We start from the raw sequence: 22,120 nt of genomic DNA on the forward strand, positions 1-22,120 counted from the left end.
TACCTCTTCCTGGAGATGCTGCCTGACCTGCTGCGTTCACCAGCAACTTTGATGTATGTTGCTTGAATTTCCAGCATCTGCAGAACTCTTCGTGTTTACATTGTTATCGGTTCTGCAGAATGAGGGAAAGGAGCCTGATGTGAAAGGTCCAATGGGTCCCTCAGTGGATTGTGAAAACTCCAAGCTGGTTTCAGCATTTCCATCTTTTACAGTTTCAAAATAACAAAAAAGAAAAAGGGCCCGAAGCAAAAGTTTGGGCACCCTGCATGGACAGTACTTAGTAACACCCTCTTTTGCAAGTATCACGGCTAGTAAATGCTTTCTGTAGCCAGCTAAGAGTCTTTCATTTCTTGTTTGGGGGATTTTCGCCTATTCTTCCTTGCAAAACGCTTCGACTTCTGTGAGATTCCTGGGCCGTCTTGCATGCACATCTCTTTTGAGGTTTATCCACAGATTTTTGTTGATGTTTAGCTCGGGGGACTGGGCCATGGCAAAACCTTCAGCATGCGCCTTTAGAAGTAGTCCATTGTGGATTTTGAGGTGTGTTCCGATCATTATCCTGAAAAGAGCCATCCTCTTTTCATCTTCAGCTTTTTTTTTTACAGACAGTGTGATGTTTGCTTACAGAATTTGCTGGTATTTAATTGAATTCATTCTTCCCTCTACTAGTGAAATGTTCCCCGTGCCACTGGCTGCAACACAAGCCCAAAGCATGATCGATCCAACCCCGTGCTTAACAGTTGGAGAGGTGTACTTTTCATGAAATTCTGCACCCTTTATTCTCCAAACATATCTTTGCTCATTGCAGTCAAAAAGTTCTATTTTAACTTCATCAGTCCGCAGGACTTGTTTCCAAAATGCATCAGGCTTGTTTAGATGTTCCTTTGCATAGTTCTGATGTTGAATTTTGTGGTGAGGACGCAGGAAATGATTTCTTCTGATGACTCTTTCATGAAGATCATATTTGTGCAGGTGTTGTTGCCACAGTACAACAGTGCACCACCAATCCAGAGTCGCTAAATCTTCCTTCAGGTCTTTTGCAGTCAAATGGGGGTTTTGATTTCCCTTTCTAGCAATCCTACGAGAAGTTCTCTCAGAAAGTTTTCTTGGTCGTCAAGACCTCAACTTGACCTGCACCATTCCTGTTAACTGCCATTTCTTAATTAGGTTACGAACTGAGGAAACGGCTACCTGAAAGCGCTTTGCTATATTCTTATAGCCTTCTCCTGGTTTGTGGGCATCATTTATTTTAATTTTCAGAGTGCTTGGCAGCTGCCCAGGGCTGCTGATTTTTGGGAGAAGGTTTGAGGAGTCAGGGTATTTATAAAGCTCTGAAATTTGCATAACCTGGCCTTGCCTAATGATGATTCTGGACAACCCATAGCCCTAACAAGCTAATTAAGGTCTGAGACCTTAGTAAAAGTTATCTGAGAGCTCAAATCTCTTGGGGTGCCCAACCTTTCGCACTGTGCTCCTTTCCTTTTTTTGACTCTAAAATTGTACAAAACAAAAATAATGCACTAATCTTGCTTAAAATGTTGCAAAGAATGTTTCATCTTTAAATTTATGACTTTTGGAGATCAGTTCATCTTCTACTCGCTTACCTATTCATGTTGTGGTTTTACAAACGACAAAGGGAGACACCGAAGATTCTTCAAGAAATGTTTAAACTTTAATTTGCAAAGTAAAGGTGAGACAGAAAGTGGGCTAGGCTCTGTAAGTCTGCGACTGAATGCCGGCTGTCTGTTTCACACAACCATTTTTATAGCCCTTCTGGTTGAGCATACCACTGTAAGTTTCACTCTCGCTAATAAACCAATTACTCTTATCTCTCTTACTTGGCTACATTCGTTTTTCTCCAGGGGTTAAAAGTACACAGGTTTCATTCAATGGTTACATAGTTGAAATACCATAATAATCCCTACGCACTCAATAACAGACACTTAATGCATAATGAAGGCATGGTCAACATCTGTATAAACACTTGATGCACAATAAAAGCACACTTAAATAAACACTTAGAAAACAGAGTATTACAATGTTTTCCAATATATACCTCCTTTGAGACCTCTACAGTCTCACAGAGAGAGAGGAAACTACGAGTCCACACACAAAACCTCAAATAAACTCCAGAATTTACTCCCAAATCTGGGTCAAACTATAATTTCTTGTGGTTAGAACTCGAAGTGTTCTCTCCCTACCTTCCTAGGCCACTGAGCCAAAAACCTGTCCCTTCGTGTCTGAGACAGGAAAAAAGACTCAGGAGCCTTTACAATCTACTCCCACATTATTATTTCCCTCCTGTACATCTTGCATGTCGTGTAAGCTGTACCAATACATCATCGGTATTTCTCTTTCTACTGGGCTTGATTCAGCAATTTCCAGGAGCATCAGAAAGCATTTTGTTGTGGCCCGCACTATAAGAGACTTGAGACATGGAAGAAAACAGCACAAAACAATTGCAGAGCTTACCAATGCAATACATACACTTATCGCTACCTTGGTTAGCCATGCTCCCCATCCCACTAGTTTACTATCTACCCTGTCAAATAACTGATCTCCGAACCCTGCATTCTGTCTAACTTCTCTTCTCAGACTTTTCAATTTGTTCATTGCTCTGGTGAATGATCCCTCCGGACTGGTGTTATTTGGTATATAGAAGTACTGCACTGTTCTCCAAACATTACACAAACTCCTCCTTTTTCTGCCAACAGCCAGTCTAACACCTGTCTATTCTGCCACGCCACTCTACTAGTTGCATCCAGCTGTTGTCCTAGTGCCTCCAGCGCATCATCGGTGTAGTTAATGAATCTCTGTTGATTTTAATGTATATAATTTATCCACTCAACGTTTTTGCTAACCCCTATTACAGGTATAATCGCTTCCCAGCCAGCAGCAATCTCGTTTCTTGCCTTAAACTCGTTAGGTATACCTCTTGGCTGTCCTATACTATCGATTCGGATCATTGGGTCAGGTTCATATTTTCGCCTCTTCCGCCGCAATGTCTGCTGCTTTGGAGCGTCAAATTGTGCTTCAGAGGATACTACAACTTCTTGAATCAGCATAACCCATGTACATGTACCTGCCCAACTGAGGGGAAGCGTGGATCTCAGGCCTTCTTCCATTCCGCACAACCACCAAGTGTCCGCTAATGGAATGTTCTGGACATCCAACGCACCTTCGGGTGGAGGGGTACCTACTATGTATCTTCGGCCTGGGGTTACATCCCAAGTCTGCACGCAGTTACCCCTAAAATGGCCAACCAAAAAAGCACCTGTCCGTGTAAAGCATTCATAATTCAAATGATCCTGCATTACCAATTTTCCCACTGCGGGGGTCTGACTTATTTTACTAATGGCCCAAGGTCTGCTATAATTACATTTATGGGCGAGCACATTTCGATCGAATTGCGAGGAGGCTTGGGATAGCATACACCAATAAGGGCAATATGGGGAGTTATCAATACATTTCTGAAAACAAAGATCCGTCCCGCTACAAATTCCCATGCTGCAAGTCTTGACTACACTTGGTTACGGCTGCACACAGCCCCCTCCGCTCCTTTTGCCATTGCGTTCAGGTGAGGAGTTATAAGGCATCAGGGCTACGTGTTGCACGGGCTTCGTCCTGGAGCACAGATAACAGTTCTGTCTCTCCATCATTCCTGCTGTGTATTGTTCCCATTGGTACCACTGGCTAGTACGTGTCTGTTGCCACTACAAAGAGGTAACTCTTGCGTTCCGCTTACTCCTTTCTTTTAAGGTTTGCGGAGTCCTAACATTCCTATGCCAGATAAGCCAAATTAATGGTTTCCAAGTCCGTACAGGGGTTTGTGGGTGTATCATCCCAAGGGGCAAGACTGGTCGCTCCCAAGTCATCCTCACTGTCTGAAGGAGAACTACTATCCACAACTTCATCCTTAGGGTCACCAGACCTGTTCTCAAAACCAAAAACTTCCCTTATTGTCTGATCAAACTCCTGTGGTACAGTGACAACTTCTTGTTCCTCTTGTCTGTCCCCTGCTATCCGTTCCTCTTCACCACCTACCTCGGGTTCCACACCTGACTGTACACGCGGGACTGCTCTGGTGCAGTGATTGAGACGGTACCAGGTGGAACGTCCCTCTACCTGAACTGCGGTGGGTGACGCTTTGATTACCGTAAAGGCCCTTCCCTTCTTGGTTCGTTCCACGTTCTTCGAATAGCTCGCATATAGACCTGATCTCCTGCCTTGATTGGTCCTTCCCCTCGCACGATCTCTGGCTTTTTCCATTTTTCCTGTGCATAGATGGACTTACGTATCATGGTTAGTTGCTGCATGTATTGTTTTAGTTCTACTTCCAATTGTTCAAGCTAGGCCCTTTGTATGGTCCTCTTCACTGGGGCACTGGCATAGGCCTTCCAGTTAGCATTTCATGCGGTGTTAGACACGTCACTCGATTAGTTTGCATGTGGTAACTCATTAACGCTAATGGCAGTGCGTCGATCCAGTTGAGTTCAGTACCCACACAAATTTTATTCAGTTTGGTTTTTAGAGTCCCATTAAATCTTTCCACCATGCCCTGCGACTGAAGGTGATACACGCATCCAAACCTCTGCTTTATTCATAGTGCTTGCAATACTAATCTGACCACCTTTTGGATAAACGCTGAAGCATTGTCTGAGCTGACTTCTGAATCTTGGGATTACCTTGTTTGTCAGGAATTTTACCACTGTCCCTGCCCCTTGATCTTGCGAGGGTACCGCTTCCACCCATATACTAGATCTGTCAATTAACATAGAATATAGAACATAGAATAGTACAGCACAGTACAGGCCCTTCGGCCCACAACATTGTGCCGACCCTCAAACCCTGCCTCCCATATAAGCCCCCACCTTAAATTCCGCCATATACCTGTCTAGTAGTCTCTTAAACTTCACTAATGTATCTGCCTCCACCACTGACTCAGGCAGTGCATTCCACGCACCAACCACTCTCTGAGTAAAAAACATTCCTCCAATATTCCCCTTTAACGTCCCACTCCTTCCCTTAAAGCCATGTCCTCTTGTATTGAGCAGTGGTGCCCTGGGGAAGAGGCGCTGGCTATCCACTTCATCTATTCCTCTTATTATCTTGTACACCTCTATCATGTCTCCTCTCATCCTCCTTCTCTCCAAAGAGTAAAGCCCTAGCTCCCTTAATCTCTGATCACAATGTATACTTTCTAAACCAAGCAGCATCCTGGTAAATCTCCTCTGTACCCCTTCCAATGCTTCCACATCCTTCCTATAGTGAGGTGACCAGAACTGGACATAGTACTCCAAGTGTGGCCTAACCGGAGTTTTACGGAGCTGCATCATTACATCACGACTCTTAAACTCTATCCCTCGACTTATGAAAGCTAACACCGCATAAGCTTTCTTAACTACCCTATCCACCTGTGAGGCAACTTTCAGGGATCTGTGGACATGTACCCCAAGATCCCTCTGCTCCTCCACACTACCAAGTATCCTGCCATTTACTTTGTACTCTGCCTTGGAGTTTCTCCTTCCAAAGTGTACCACCTCACACTTCTCCGGGTTGAACTCCATCTGCCACTTCTCAGCCCACTTCTGCATCCTATCAATGTCTCTCTGCAATCTTTGACAATCCTCTACACTATCTACAACACCACCAAACTTTCTGTCGTCTGCAAACTTGCCAACCCACCCTTCTACCCCCACATCCAGGTTGTTAATAAAAATCACGAAAAGTAGACGTCCCAGAACAGATCCTTCTGGGATACCACTAGTCACAATCCTCCAATCTGAATGTACTCCCTCCACCACCACCCTTTGCCTTCTGCAGGCAAGCCAATTCTGAATCCACCTGGCCAAACTTCCCTGGATCCCATGCCATCTAACTTTCTGAATAAGCCTACCGTGTGGAACCTTGTCAAATGCCTTACTAAAATCCATATAGATCACATCCACTGCACTACCCTCATCTATATGCCTGGTCACCTCCTCAAAGAACTCTATCAGGCTTGTTAGACACAATCTGCCCTTCACAAAGCCATGCTGACTGTCCCTGATCAGACCATGACTCTCTAAATGCCTATAGATCCTATCTCTAAGAATCTTTTCCAACAGCTTTCCCACCACAGACGTAAGGCTCACTGGTCTATAATTACCCGGACTATCCCTACTACCTTTTCTGAACAAGGGGACAACATTCGCCTCCCTCCAATCCTCCGGTACCATTCCCGTGGACAATGAGGACATAAAGATCCTAGCCAGAGGCTCAGCAATCTCTTCTCTCGCCTCGTAGAGCAGCCTGGGGAATATTCCGTCAGGTCCCGGGGACTTATCTGTCCTAATGTATTTTAACAACTCCAACACCTCCTCACCCTTAATATCAACATGCTCCAGAACATCACTCATATTGTCCTCAGCATCATCAAGTTCTCTCTCATTGGTGAATACCGAAGAGAAGTATTCATTGAGGACCTCGCTCACTTCCACAGCCTCCAGGCACATCTTCCCACCTTTATCTCTAATCGGTCCTACCTTCACTCCTGTCATCCTTTTTTTCTTCACATAACTGAAGAATGCCTTGGGGTTCTCCTTTATCCTACTCACCAAGGCCTTCTCATGCCCCCTTCTTGCTCTTCTCAGCCCCTTCTTAAGCTCCTTTCTTGCTTCTCTATATTCCTCAATAGACCCATCTGATCCTATCTTCCTAAACCTCATGTATGCTGCCTTCTTCCACCTGACTAGATTTTCCACCTCACTTGTCACCCATGGTTCCTTCACCCTACCATTCTTTATCTTCCTCACTGGGACAAATTTATCCCTAACATCCTGCAAGAAATCTCTAAACGTCGACCACATGTCCATAGTACATTTCCCTGCAAAAACATCATCCCAATTCACATCCGCAAGTTCTGGCCTTATAGCCTCATAATTTGCCTTTCCCCAATTAAAAATTTTCCTGTCCTCTCTGATTCTATCCTTTTCCATGATAATGCTAAAGGCCAGGGAGCGGTGGTCACTGTCCCCCAGATGCTCACCCACTGAGAGATCTGTGACCTGATCCGGTTAATTACTTAGTACTAGATCTAGTATGGCATTCCCCCTGGTTGGCCTGTCCACATACTGTGATAGGAATCCGTCCTGGACACACTAAACAAATTCTGCCCCATCTAAACCCTTGGAACTAATCAGGTGCCAATCAATATTAGGGAAGTTAATGTCACCCATGATAACAACCCTGTTATTTTTGCACCTTTCCAAAATCTGCCTCCCAATCTGCTCCTCTGTATCTCTGCTGCTACCAGGGGGCCTATAGAATACCCCCAATAGAGTAACTGCTCCCTTTCTGTCCTGACTTCCACCCATATTGACTCAAAAGAGGATCCTGCTTCATTACCCACCCTTTCTGTAACTGTAGTAGTATCCCTGACCAGTAATGCCACCCCTCCTCCCCTTTTTCTGCCCTTTCTATCCCTTGTAAAGCACTGAAATCCAGGAATATTGAGAATCCATTCCTGCCCTGCTGCCAGCCAAGTCACTGTAATGGCCACTACATCATAATTCCATGTATGTATCCACGCTCTCAGTTCATCACATTTGTTCCTGATGCTTCTTGCATTGAGGTATACACATTTCAGCCCTTCTACCTTACGGTCTTTACACCATTTATTCTGCATCTCTTTCCTCAAAGCCTCTCTGTATGTTAGATCTGGCTTTACTCCATGCACTTCTTTCACTGCTCTATCGCTCTGGGTCCCATCCCCCTCGCAAATTAGTTTAAACCCGCTCGTACCATGCTAGCAAACCTACCTGCAAGGATATTGCTCCCCCTCAAGTTCAGGTGCAACCAATTCAATCTGTACAGGTCCCACCTTGCCCAGAAGAGATCCCAATGACCTAAAAATCTAAAACCCTGCTCCCTGCACCAACTCCTCAGCCACGCATTCAACTGCCATCTCCTCCAATTCTTACCATCACTGTCATAGAAACATAGAAAAATAGGTGCAGGAGTAGGCCATTCGGCCCTTCGATCCTGCACTGCCATTCAGTATGATCATGTCTGATCATCCAACTCAGAACCCTGTACCAGCCTTCCCTCCATACCCCCTGATCCCTTTAGCCACAAGGGCCATATCTAACTCCCTCTTAAATATAGCCAATGAATTGGCCTCAGCTGTTTCCTGTGGCAGAGAATTCCACAGATTCACCACTCTCTGTGTGAAGAAGTTTTTCCTAATCTCTGTCCTAAAAGGCTTCCCCTTTATCCTCAAACTGTGACCCCTCGTTCTGGACTTCCCCAACATCGGGAACAATCTTCCTGCATCTAGCCTGTCCAATCCCTTTAGGATTTTATACGTTTCAATCAGATCCCCCCTCAATCTTCTAAATTCCAACGAGTATAAGCCTAGTTCATCCAGTCTTTCATCATATGAAAGTCCTGCCATCCCAGGAATCAATCTGGTGAACCTTCTTTGTATTCCTTCTATGGCAAGGATGTCTTTGCTCAGATTAGGGGACCAAAACTGCACACAATACTCCAGGTGTGGTCTCACCAAGGCCTTGTACAACTGCAGTAGTACCTCCCTGCTCCTGTGCTTGAATCCTCTTGCTATAAATGCCAGCATACCATTCGCCTTTTTCACCGTCTGCTGTACCTGCATGCCCACTTTCAATGACTGGTGTATAATGACACCCAGGTCTCGTTGCACCTCCCCTTTTCCTAATCGGCCACCATTCAGATAATAATCTATTTTCCTGTTTTTGCCACCAAAGTGGATAACTTCACATTTATCCACATTAAATTGCATCTGCCATGAATTTGCCCACTCACCTAACCTATCCAAGTCACCCTGCATCCTCTTGGCATCCTCCTCACAGCTAACACTGCCACCCAGCTTCGTGTCATCCACAGACTTGGAGATGCTGCATTTAATTCCCTCATCCGTCATTAATATATATTGTAAACAACTGGGGTCCCAGCACTGAGCCTTGCGGTACCCCACTAGTCACTGCCTGCCATTCTGAAAAGGTCCCGTTTATTCCCACTCTTTGCTTCCTGTCTGCCAACCAATTCTCTATCCACATCAATACCTTACCCCCAATACCGTGTGCTTTAAGTTTGCACACTAATCTCCTATGTGGGACCTTGTCAAAAGCCTTTTGAAAATCCAAATATACCACATCCACTGGTTCTCCCCTATCCACTCTACTAGTTACATCCTCAAAAAATTCTATGAGATTCGTCAGACATGATTTTCCTTTCACAAATCCATGCTGACTTTGTCCGATGATTTCACCGCTTTCCAAATGTGCTGTTATCACATCTTTGATAACTGACTCTAGCAGTTTCCCCACCACCGATGTTAGGCTAATCGGTCTATAATTCCCTGGTTTCTCTCTCATGTAGCACTGGCAGCAATCCTGAGAACGCCACCATTGAGGTCCTGTTCTTCAGCCTTCTGCCTAGTTCCCGAAACTCACACTTCAGGACCTCATCCCTCTTCCTGCCTATGTCGTTGGTATCAACATGTATCATGACTTCTGGTTGCTTTTCCTCTTGTACCAGGATGTTGTTCACCCAGTCAGAGACATCCCGGACCCTGGCACCCGGGAGGCAACAAACCATGCGGGTGTCCTTCTCACGTCCACAAAATATCCTGTCTGCTCCCCTGACTACGGAGTCTCCAATGACGACAGCTCTCCTCTTCTCCGTCCCACCCTTCTGCACCACAGGGTCAGACTCAGTGCCGGAGGCCCTGCCACCGTGGCTCACACCTGGTCAGTCGTCCCCGCCAACAGTATTCAGGACAGTAAACATATTATTCAGGGGAATGGCTACAGGGGTGCTCTGCACTACCTGTCTGCTCACCTTTGCTTTCCCCCCTCTGACTGTCACCCAACGACCTGCTTGCCACAACCTACGTGTGACTACCTCCCTGTAGCTCTCATCTATGACTGCCTCATTCTCCCTTATGAGTCGAAGGTCATCCAGCTGCTGCTCCAGATTCCTTACACCGTCTCCCAGATCGCCCAGCCCTATGCACTTCTGGCAGATGTGACTCTGCGGGAGAGGGGAGTTCCCCCAAGACTGCCACATCTCACATGAGCGGCACATCACCGTCTCAGGAGACATTGTAAAAACTAACTGCGAGATAGCTTGTCCTCTGCCTCTTCTCGTCGAAGCCTCAAAGCTCCACTCCTTCACTGGCCCACTCACGCACTGGCCGTTTTCCACTGGCCACTTCGCTTGAGCTAGCCCTCTATTTATCTGTCTGAGCTTTTTAAAATGTTTGGTCACCTGACCGCGACTGCCCAATCAGCTGCTTTCTGTTCAGTCTGAGCTATTCAAATCTTGATTGTCCAATCAACGGCTTTCTGCTCATCTATTCAAATCTTGATTGACTTGATTGCACAGACCAACTGCCAAAACTGCCAGAATCTCTCGAGTCAAAGCCTCAAGCTCCACTCCTTCACTGGCCCACTCACACACTGGCCGCTTTCCAGATACATCTTAATTACTACTAACATGTATCTTTTCCCTCTAACTGTCCTTATCATGTCTATTTAATCAATCACTAAATGTTTAAAAGGCCCTTTGGGCACGGGTATATGACCTATTGGGGTTGGAATTCCTTTCCAAACATTATTCTGTGTACAAACCTCGCACTGCGACAGCACATAATCTACTGAAGCATGTAAATAAGGTGACCAAAAACCGTCCTTTTTTATTTTCCTTATCACTTTCCCCCTTGCACAATGATCCATCCCATGCGCATATGCCGAACCAGTAGAAATGTCTACTTTCTCACCTTCCATCATTTCGCACGCTGCTGTCAGGGCTTTGATTTCTGTTAATTGGGCGGAACACGGTTGGGGGCAAGCTTCCATTTTAATAGTCTTAAAGCTTGTCTGATCCTGCTGCACCACTGAGAAACCTGCATGATTTCCATCATAATCCCTATAAAGAGGAGCCATCTACAAACAAAACCTTTTTATCTTCCTCTTCTAGTGGGTCGGATCGTAAATCTGCTCTTAATTTGGCAAATGCCATTGTTTCCCTTACACAGTCATGGGGTTCTCCTTCCTGACCCAAGGGGACATAATCAGCTATCTTACTGGTAGTATATCTCCGTATAGTTATATCTGGAAATGTCAATAACATCTGATATGCTGCTATTCTGGCTGGTGTCAACACGAATTTACCTCTTTCCAGTAATTCTGTTACCTTCTGGTGTGTGTACAGGATCACAGGGTAGCCCCTGGTCATGGTTGATACCTTTTCATAGGCATAGTATAATGCTGCTAGTCCCTGATAACAGGGTGGGTACCCCAGAGCCACTTCATCCAATTTCGCACTATAGCATGCTGTAGGTTGTTTTGCTTTTCATGTGCCCATCTCTTGTGTTAGAACCACTGCGACATAGCCTTCCTGCCGTTTGAATACATACAAATGAAAGTCCTTCTCATAGTCAGGCAAAGCTAACGCTGGGGCTGACTGCGTTTCCTGTTTAAAGTATTAAACGCTATTTCTGCCTCCCTTGTTATCACTAGGTAATGTCCCTTCCCACCTGGGTTCTCTGGGCACCCCTAGCATCTTGCATAGGGGTTCACCGGTCCGCCCGTGCCTGTGGGGGCTGATCCTTGGCTAACCTGCGGTTCCCCTCTCATCGGTCCCTGTTGGTACGTGACGGGCCATGACCTGAGTGGACAGTCTTTTCTCATGTGTCCTGGCTGGTTACACCCCCAGCACAGTCTCTCTATCTCTCTCTCCCCTTGTCTCCTCACTGGCCCTCTTTGTCCATAACCTCTCTGTCCCCTCCTTGGGATTTCCAGTCCTGTCTGGGCTGCTGTTTAAATTTACTCTGTTCCTGATAGGGCATTCGTGGGAATGCTCCTCCAAAGACGTTTATTATTGGCATGGGGTTTTCTGGCCCCTATCTGACAGCGCGACCGGTTCCTCCATACAGTGGTGTTTCATTCATTTCAATGGTTGCACTCAAATCGGGTGCTACTGGCAGCATCTTTTCCCTTCCCTTTTTCCTTCTTTTTGAGTTCTTCAAGCTGCATTTGCATTAGCTTTCTTTGCACCTCTTCCTGCTGCTCAATCAGCTTCTGTTTGTCTTTCCGAGATTTCTCAACCGCATGGACTACGTGGTCTCTAAATTCTCATGAGTTCATGGACATCAGTCCGACCACTTCCTCCAGTTTAGACGCAAACAACAGGAATTCTGCAGATGCTGGAAATTCAAGCAATCCACGGCCTCCTCTACTGTAAAGATGAAGCCACACTCAGGTTGGAGGAACAACACCTTATATTCCGTATGGGTAGCCTCCAACCTGATGGCATGAACATTGACTTCTCTAACTTCCGCTAGGCCCCACCTCCCCCTCGGACCCCATCTGTTACTCTTTTTTATGCACACATTCTTTCTCTCACTCTCCTTTTTCTCCCTCTGTCCCTCTGAATATACCTCTTGCCCATCCTCTGGGTCACCCCCCCCCCACCGTCTTTCTTCCCGGACCTCCTGTCCCATGATCCTCTCGTATCTCCTTTTGCCAATCACCTGTCCAGCTCTCGGCTCTATCCCTCCCCCTCCTGTCTTCTCCTATCATTTTGCATCTCCCCCTCCCCCTCCAGCTTTCAAATCCCTTACTCACTCTTCCTTCAGTTAGTCCTGACGAAGGGTCTCGGCCTGAAACGTCGACTGCGCCTCTTCCTATAGATGCTGCCTGGCCTGCTGCGTTCACCAGCAACTTTGATGTGTGTTCCTCCAGTTTAGATTTAACTTGCGGAGGCATTGTGTCCAAAATGGTGGTTTGGAACAGTATGGTCATAAACGAGTTGCCTTCCACTTCTTGCTCAGTTTCCAGTCTCCACCTTTTCAACTGAGATTCTACATAGGCTGCTGGATTCTCAGTGTCCCCCAGCGGATCTCCTTTCAAAGCTTTGGGGTCCACTTTGGGTGGGTAAAGCTTCCCGAGGGCCTGCCATACCTTCTGCCTCACTTCGTCAAAGCTGGTCCCGTCAGTCATTGGGCTGAATGCATTTAATCGTCCCGCCATTTCCATCAGTTCTTTTAATTTGCAGGTTCCCATCAAGCTTATCAGCAGTGCCTTCAAATCTCCTGTAGCCAATAACCGTCCCGTAGTTTCTTCTTCAAAGGCTCTAATCCACTTTCCTGCTCCTTCATGTAAACTAGGCACGGTGTTTTTCAGATCTTCCAGGTCCTGGGAGCCCCAAGGAGCATACTGTACTTGTCCTGACCCTTTTACTAACAACGGCATCACTTTTTTTCCTTCTCTCCCCATATTCTGATTTTCCTCCTCACCCGACTCCTCAGTATCCCAGACTTTAAACCTTCCCTCCAGTTCACGTTCTCCTGATATTACAGGGCACTGTTTAAGAGTCTCCTTCTCGTAATAAGGGGGAGGGGCTTCTACATTTCTCAGGTCTGGGTATAGAGTCGGCTCCTTATTCTGTTTCTCCTGTGGTTTACCAGACTGCTTTTCTTGTTTCTCAGTGTTTCTTTACTTGCTACTGATATTCTTCCTTTCTTTCTCAATCTGTCTCCCTCCATCCTAAAGAGTTTTAACACTTCTATCTCCTATTTTCTTTTTTTCTCTCTTTTCTTGGATTTATCTCCTAGTTTGTGATTTTGAATCAGCGCCTCCATTTCCTCTAATAAACTTACATCAAATGTTCCTTCTTTCAGCAACTTGGTGACCAGATTTTTGGTTCATTTTTCCCATTTTTCTGAAATTTCCACAATCTTACCTTGACACACTGGGAATATTTTACTCAGTATTTCTACTGCTGATCCTTTCCCTGTCATATTGTTCTTCCCCTTTTTAAGGTATTCTTAATGTCTCACACCTCGGTAATACTATTTTCTGTAACTTATTTCTCTATCTCGCCTTATGGTTTCTTCTCACCCACGTCTAAATTATCTACTTAAGCTATCCTTATCTTCTATTCTGTTCTGCCCGTGCAGACCCCTTTCCCAGGCAGTAACCGCAGAACTTTCATATTGCACCTCGTCTATTCAGACCCTTACTTTTCTTAAGGCTGTATTCATGAGGATTTTCTCTTTTGCACCTCACCTATTCAGACCCTTACACTTCTTAAGGTGGTATTCACGAGGATTTTCTCTTTTTTTCTTTCTTTCCCTGCCCATTCAGACCTTTGTCTCATACGAAGCGGTATCCACAGGGACTTACTAACACCACGTGGAATTTTTCTTACTTAACTTCTCGTTATCTTATTCATACTCACCCCCCTCACTGCAGTGTTCTTGATTAATCCTCCCAGCCTCCTTTTAACCCTTAATTCTGCCAGATTCTTTGAATCGGAGAGACCTTTCGGCAGTTGTTTCACACTTTTGAGTCCCCGAGATCTCCCCAAAAACCAACAGAATTCTTAGTCCAAATTGTCGCTAAAAAGCGCTTACCTTTGTTCGGGTGCACCCTGAATTCTGTTAGCTCTGTGGAGGTCCCCCAGGGACCAGGAAGCGCCCTCAATCTACCATTTCCTTCTTCCACGGGTCTCTTCCCGATCCTGCCCAACTACGCCAGTTTGGTCGTGGTTTTACAAATGACAAGGAAGCGCCGAAGATTCTTCAAGATATTTTAAACTTTAATTTGCAAATCAAAGCTGAGACAGACAGTGGGCTAAGCTCTGTAAGTCTGCCACTGAATGCCCGCCTGTCTGCTTCACACAGCACTTTTTATAGGCTCCTTCTGGGTTAGCAGCATTAGCATATCGCTTTATTTTTACTCTAGCTAATAAATCAATTACTCTTATCTCTCTTACTTGGCTACATTCATTTTTCTCGGGGGTCAAAAGTACACAGGTTTCATTCTAACTAATGAATCATGGTTACATGTGAAATACCATAGTAATCCCTACACACTCAATAACAGACACTTAATGCATAGTAAAGGCATGGTCAACATCTGAATAAACACTTGGTGCGCAATAAAAGCACACTAAAGTAAACACTTAAAAACAGAGTGCTGCAATGCTTTCCAATAACAACAACAACGAAACAGTTCCACTAATCATTCATTAATCTTATATTATAAATACACCATCATATTCCCATCAACTTCCTGCAGTTCTACCACTCACCTAAATACCAGTGGATGCTTCAACACCTCACCCTCAGCTACACTCGCCCCTGTCAAAAAGTAGTCTAAGCTGCCGGTTAACTACAAACTGCACAAACATCGGTGTTGAAGCAACCTGGGGCACCCAGAGGAAATCCACATGGGCACATGGAGGATGTGTCAACTCCACAAAAACAGGGTCCCAGGTTGGAAGTCATTCTAGTTTTCTGGCTCTGTGAAGCCCAGCAGCACCACTTTGGTTGGATAGTGCCTGGTTAAGAATTCAAGATGGAAAGTTCTGCTGGTTATCGGTTGGCGCCTTGAGAAAAATGACACATTCCTGCTTTTGGAAGATCTGTGCTCCAAAATTATACACATCTGACTGTTTTAATTGTAAATGACGCTTATTTATTTCTTTCTTCTTTAATAACTGTTTGATTACATTGGCATTCACAAATACACCTTCATTAAAATTGCATGCAGTGTACAATCAATATACAAAAAGTGTTACTTCTTGCCGTTGGGAAATTGTCAGTGATCAAATATCTGGTAAGGATATTGTGGTAGTCCAGAATAGCAAGGACGTGACGCGAGTAGATCTGCCTGGTATGTTTGGGGCACCTGGAGAGACAGGGCCACCTGGAGAAGGGGGGACTGTAGCCAACTGGCTCCGAAAACTAGTGGTATTCATTTTATATTTAGTTGCTATTTTCAGCCGCAGTGTAGGCTTCCTTTTCCATTTGAGAGTTTTGTTAACAGCCCTATTTGGCCGAGCGTTTATTGTTTTCTTTGCCCTTTAACAGTGTTTGTATTAAAGTCCGTGAACTATTGACCACTTCAGTCTCTTTCACTCCGCACTTGGGCCATATCAGAACCGGATGACAGCAAGTCTCAAACACATAAAGAGAGAGAGAGAGAGAGCAGCTGACCTTGGCCGTGGGATTCATTGCTCAGGTAGGAGACAAGCTACAGGCAATGGAATCTGTTCTGAGTAAAATTACTGAGACAATGAAGGAGATAATCTCATACTGACAAGCCCAGACTCATGTGGAGGAACAGGTATCATCCCCAGCTGCAATGGTTGAACAGATCACCACAGACAATTGGACTCAAGTGTCTGTGATTTCAGCACTCACGGCCGCCTTCCCTGAACTTACTTGAACAGCCAGCATAAGCTGACAGCCATTAACGTACTCGCCAGCGCAATTCACCAGCTTATGGCTGCCTCATTCCCAATCCCAGCATCTCTTAGGTCCTCCTTTTCTGCTGCCCCAACAATCTTTGCTACTAATGCTCCCGATCCCCTGCCCGGACCAGAGCTGACTCCCACGTCCATATAGGAACCAAGAATTCCAGCATCAGGCAGATATTCTGGTAATGCCAATGGTTGCAGGAATTTTATTATCCAATGTGAGCTGACATTCCAAGCCCAGCTTGGTCGTTTTGGTGATGATACACGAAAACTAGCGTACATGGTCAATCTTCTCGATCGGCCTCCACTCAGCCTATTCAATGCTTTATGGGAGCAAGAATACGCCTCAGCACAGTCATTGTGACATTTCATGGCGGAGTTAAGGAGGGCTTTTGATCTTCCAGTACGTGGTCAGGAGGCTGCCCAGTAACTCTTGTTCCTGCGCCAAGGCAGAGGAACGGTGAGAACCTATGCAGTTAAATTATGTATCTTTGCAGTAATGACAGGTTGAATGAGAGATCTCTCATCGTGGCTTTCCAGCCTGGACTGAACACAGGGTCTGGCATGAGATTGCTGTCTGGGACCAGCAGGATAGTCTGGATGACCTGATTAATCTGGCTATTTGAGTCGACGACCGGGTGACTGACTGGCACAGGGAAAGAATGTTTCAAACTTTTTATGCGCCATCTGATCACTGTCTTTCCTTGCCCCCTATCCATCCCTTACCACCCAGCGCCCAGCCCACGGAGGAGCGTCTGTCACCAGCTTCGCGGATACGGCCCAACTGTGGAGTGAGAGACACTGAGGATGGTCGATACTTCACAGATTTTAATGTGAACAGTGCAAAAGGGGGAAAGAAAACAATAAACACCAGGCCAAACAGGACCGTTAGCTAAAACTCTGAAATGGTGAATGAAGCCTACACTGCGGCTGAAAAGAACAACTAAGAATAAAATGAGTACCGCTGGTAATCAGAGTCAGTTGACCAGACTGTCCAATTTCTCAGGCAAAGCATTGCTGTGACCGTGTCCAAGTCTCGACAAGCTCTACGACGACAGGTATGGAGTTAAATACTATCACAATTAAATAATAATTAGCTGACACGTGCATATTCAGCTACCTCCTTCAGAACCATCTGATCCTGATTGCTTCTCTACTTTCAGCTGTTTCAGTTTCCAAAGAACCTTCTCCTCGTAATGGCAACTTTACACACTTCTGCCCCCTGACACTCTGGAACCTGCACTGGACTGCTAATGTCTTCCAAAATGAAGACTGGTGCACAATACCTAGTTTGTCCAGCATTATCTTGTCCTTCATACTACCTCTTGAACATAATTTTTCAATGGTCCAATATCTATTCTTGTCTCTATTTTACACTTTATATATCTGAAGACACTTTCGGTATACTCTTCAATATTATTGGCTAGCTTACTTTCATATTCCATCTTTTCCTTCCTAATGACTTTTTAGTTGCCTTCTGTTGGTTTTTAAAAATTTCCCAATAAGCTAACTTCCCACTAATTTTTATTCTATTATTTGCAATCTCTTTGGCTTTTATGTTGGCTTTGACTCTCTTGTGAGCCATTGTTGTGTCCTCTTGCCTTTTGAGTACTTCTTCCTCTTTGGTATGTACAGTATACGAGGGGTGATTGATAAGTTTGTGGCCAAAGCTAGAAGGAGTCAATTTTAGAAAACCTAGCACATTTGTTTTTCAACATACTCCCCTCTTACATTTACACACTTGGTCCAGCGGTCATGGAGCATACAAATCCCTTCTTTTTTTATAATTTAAATTTTATTCAATTCTTTTAGAAATTTTTCCAAGAACCCTTGAGTCAGTGTTGAAATTATGTAAATCATAGCTTACAAAACATAAAATTATCAAAAAAAACAAACATGACAGAAATAAATATCAATATCATAACCATGTGTGTCTCTTTAGATCTCTAATAACATAAAAGACTGCCATTCAGCAATATGCATCAGCACTCATTTACCACTATTTCCATCCCAGGAAACCGGAATATTTGCCCCATTTTTGTGTACAGACGTCCAATCTATCCAACTGTTTCTAAGACATGCGTTCAAAAGCTGCCACTTTGGCTATTTCTGTGGCCCACTCCTAAAATGATGGTCCTCTCAAGTTCCTCCGATCTCCAAGTATACTTTGTCTTCCTCCCATTATACTTGTCTGGATCCAATTTTCAGAGTGTTTATCCCCAAGTAACCCAAGTGTGTCTCCCAAGACAAAAAGCCTGGGGCAGAAAGTGAGTTGAATACCTGAAACTTCACCAATATACTTATGTATCGTAATCCAAAATTCTTGAATTCTGGGACAGGACCAGAGCGCATGTACTAAGTGTCCTTTATCTGCCTCACAGCACCAGCAATCAGGGGTATTTTTCAACCCTAATCTATGTAATCTTGCTGGAGTCCAACAAAAATGGTGTAGAATCTTAAAATGAATAAGGCGCACGCTCAGGTCTCTTGACATGGTTTTGACATTTTCACAAATTTTGTTGCACTCTGCTGTATGGATCACGTCTTTGTAGAAGTCAGAATCTTGGACCTCCAGAAAGTGGTCCACAACAGGGGTGATTGATAAGTTTGTGGCCTAAGAGAGATGGAGGTGAGTTGTCCAGCTCTTGTTACATGCACGTGCAGTTCAACACTTTGAGTGATTATGCAGAAAGTTTGAAGTTCATAACTCATCTCCTTCTAACTTAGGCCATGAACTTATCAATCACCGATGCTGTTGACCAATTTCAGGAGATCCAAGACGCTGACTTCTACAAACAAGGGATCCGTGTGCTCCACGGCCGCTGGACTAAGTGTGTAAATGTAGGAGGGGACTATGCTGAAAAATAAATGTGTTAGGTTTTCTAAAATTGACTCCTTCTACCTTAGGCCACGAACTTATCAATCACCCCTTGTATAACCTGTGTCTTCCAAATTCTTTCAGTAATTTCAACCACTGCTGCTCTGCCATCATCCCTGCCAGTGTTTTTTCCCCCTCAGTCAATTTTGGCTAATTTCTCTTCCATGCATCTGTTATTCCCTTTACACCACTGTAACATTGATCCATCATACTTTAGCTTCACTTAAATTTCAGGGTGAATTCGTTGACATTATGATCACTTGCCCCAATGCATTTTTTCCCCTTAAACTCAATACCGGTTCACTGCACAGCATGAAATCCAGAATAGCTGATCCCCTAGTGGTCTCAGCCATGAACTACTCCAAAAAGCCATCTCAGAGGCATTCTAGAAATTCCCCCTCTTCGGATCCTGCACCAACCTGATTTTGCCAATCTACTTGCATATTGAAATCGTCCATGACTGTTGTAACATTGTCCTCTTGGCATGCATTTTTTATCTCCCATTGTAATTTTAGACCACACCCTTACTACTCTTTAGGGGACTCTATGTACAGTAATTCCCATCAGGGTATTTTTACCCTTTCAGTTCTTTAGCTCTACCCACAATGATTCAACACCTTCCCACCCTATATAATCTCTTTCTAATGATATGATTTAATTTTTAACCAACAGAATCTCCCACCCTATTTACCTGACTGACTGTCCTTTCGACACAATATGTATCATTGGACGTTAAGCTCCCATTTATAATCTTATTTCAGTCATGATTCAGTGATGCCTACAACATCATTCATGCCAATTTGTCACCGTGCTACACATTTATCTACCTTATTCTGCATACTGTATAGAGTGCACAGTCAGATATAACACCTTCCGTATGGTATTCACACTTTTTTATTATGTCGACCTTTTATATTGCAACTCATCCTGTTGACTGTAAATTTGCCCTATCATCAGCCTCTACTGGCAAGAACTCTCATTGCACCTTACCTTCGTAAACTACTACCTCATCCTCAGCACCATCACTCTAATACCCATCCCCTTGTCAAATTAGTTTAAACACTACTGAACAACTCTACCAACCTTGCTCACAAAAACACGGGACCATTTTTGGTTCTGGTCTAACCCATCCCTTTTGTACAAGTCATACTTTACCATTAGAATTTCTAATCAGCCATATATCTGAACCAAGGGAAGTCACCCCTGCACCAGTTCCTCAGCCACATATTCACCTGCCAAATGATCCCATTCTTACACTCACTGCTGTGTTGCACAGACAGCAATCCAGATATTACTACCTTGGAGGTCCTTTCTTTTTCGACTTTCTGCCTAGCTCCCTGAAATATCTCTTCAGGACCTCCTCTCCTCGTCTACCAATGTTATTGCTGCCAATAAGCACCAAGAATTTTGGCAGCCATAACTCATCATTGAAAATACCATGGGCCAGATCCTAGACATCCCTGACAGGTTTCAATGAAAGGTATATCATACACCCTGAATCATGTCGACAATAATTAGGAGAAGAATCCTGGCCTCAAGTGTGCAGTTATGAACGTGGGCCATTCAATGCCTCACCAGACGGTATTCATAAAATCAAAAGATCTTTCTCCATACCAGTAAGCAGATATTTTATAAATGTGGGGTGAGTTTCACACACCTGAGAAAGTTCTATCAATATTAACTGGTCAGTATGAGAAACAGACCTCATTAACACATGACTCTTGCAACAATGGCAAATAGATGTTAATCTGATAAATGCAAGGAGATGCACTTTGGAAGGTCTGATGAAGATAGGATATAATGAATGTTAGGGTTAGGAAGCACTGAAGAACAGAAGGACATTGATATACAGATTCAGAGAGGCCTCAGATTGGCAGCACAGGTAGCTAGGATGCTGAAAATTTTTGAATATTTGCCTTCATTAGCCAAGGTAAAGAATACAAAGGGTTGTTATGGACACTTGAAACCTACATTGCATGTAGGACTGTATTTTATGATTCAGCAAACCTAGTGAAAATTTGTTCATGAGACTATGGGAACTAGTTTATAACTGTATGGTTTTTACATTATATGACTACTTTCACTACCATGAACAGCCGCAACTAATCTTCAATTCTTCCAATGTAAATGGAAGACAATAGTTTCGTAAATAAATGAGGACAGGCGGCCATGGAAGATAGAAAATGGGGAGGAGCGGAGGGAGGTGATAAGCAGGAAAGGAGATAAGTTGAGAGAGGGAAATGAGAATGGGGAATGGTGAAGGCCCAATGGGGGGCATTATTGGAAACTCGGGAAATCCAACCAGAGTAGAGGAGACCATAGACTGACATGTTAGAACGGGAATGGGAAGTGGAATTAAAATGGGTGGCCACTGAGAGATCACACTTTTTCTGGCAGATGGAGCTTAGGTGCTCAGCAAAGTGGTCTCCCAAACTAAGTCCGGTCTGAGTGACATACAGGTACCACACTGGGAGAACCAGATATAGTAGATAACCCCAAAAGACTTATTGACTTCAAACTTTCTGCATGATCACTCAAACAGTTGAACTCCATGTGCGTGTTACGAGAGCGGTATAACTCAGCTCCTTCTAACTTAGGCCACAAAACTTATAAATCACCCCTGCTGTGGAGACTTTCTGGAGGTCCAAGATCTGTATGCTCCATGACAGCTGGACTAAGTATGTAAATGTAGAAGGGGACTATGTTGAAAAATAAGTGTGCTAGGTTTTCTAAAATTGACTCCTTCTATCTTAGGCCACAAACTTATCAATCACCCCTCGTAAGTTCAGTGGGGCAGGAACAAACAGAAACCTGGATCCACCTGGACAGGCAGTTTTGTTGCTCTTGAGTAGAAGGTAGAAATCGGTGGTGCCGGTCGAAGAAACTATGAGTGTTGGTGGCAGCGGCTGGGAGATCCCTAAATTTATTTATACTGGTGATGGTGTTGGAGACAAT

At 44.4% G+C, this 22,120-nt stretch overlaps 1 protein-coding gene across 1 annotated transcript in view; it reads left to right on the plus strand.

Moving 5' to 3' along the window:
* Positions 1-22,120, plus strand: part of LOC134351204 (zinc finger protein 850-like) — a 308,750-nt gene that overhangs the window by 44,708 nt on the left and 241,922 nt on the right. The window contains exon 10 of the mRNA XM_063057314.1: positions 17,294-17,345. Coding sequence (XP_062913384.1) covers positions 17,294-17,345 — 52 coding nt within the window. The remainder of the gene's footprint in view (positions 1-17,293; positions 17,346-22,120) is intronic.

This window comes from Mobula hypostoma, chromosome 8 (assembly GCF_963921235.1).
Source record: "Mobula hypostoma chromosome 8, sMobHyp1.1, whole genome shotgun sequence".
Taxonomy (NCBI): domain Eukaryota; kingdom Metazoa; phylum Chordata; class Chondrichthyes; order Myliobatiformes; family Myliobatidae; genus Mobula; species Mobula hypostoma.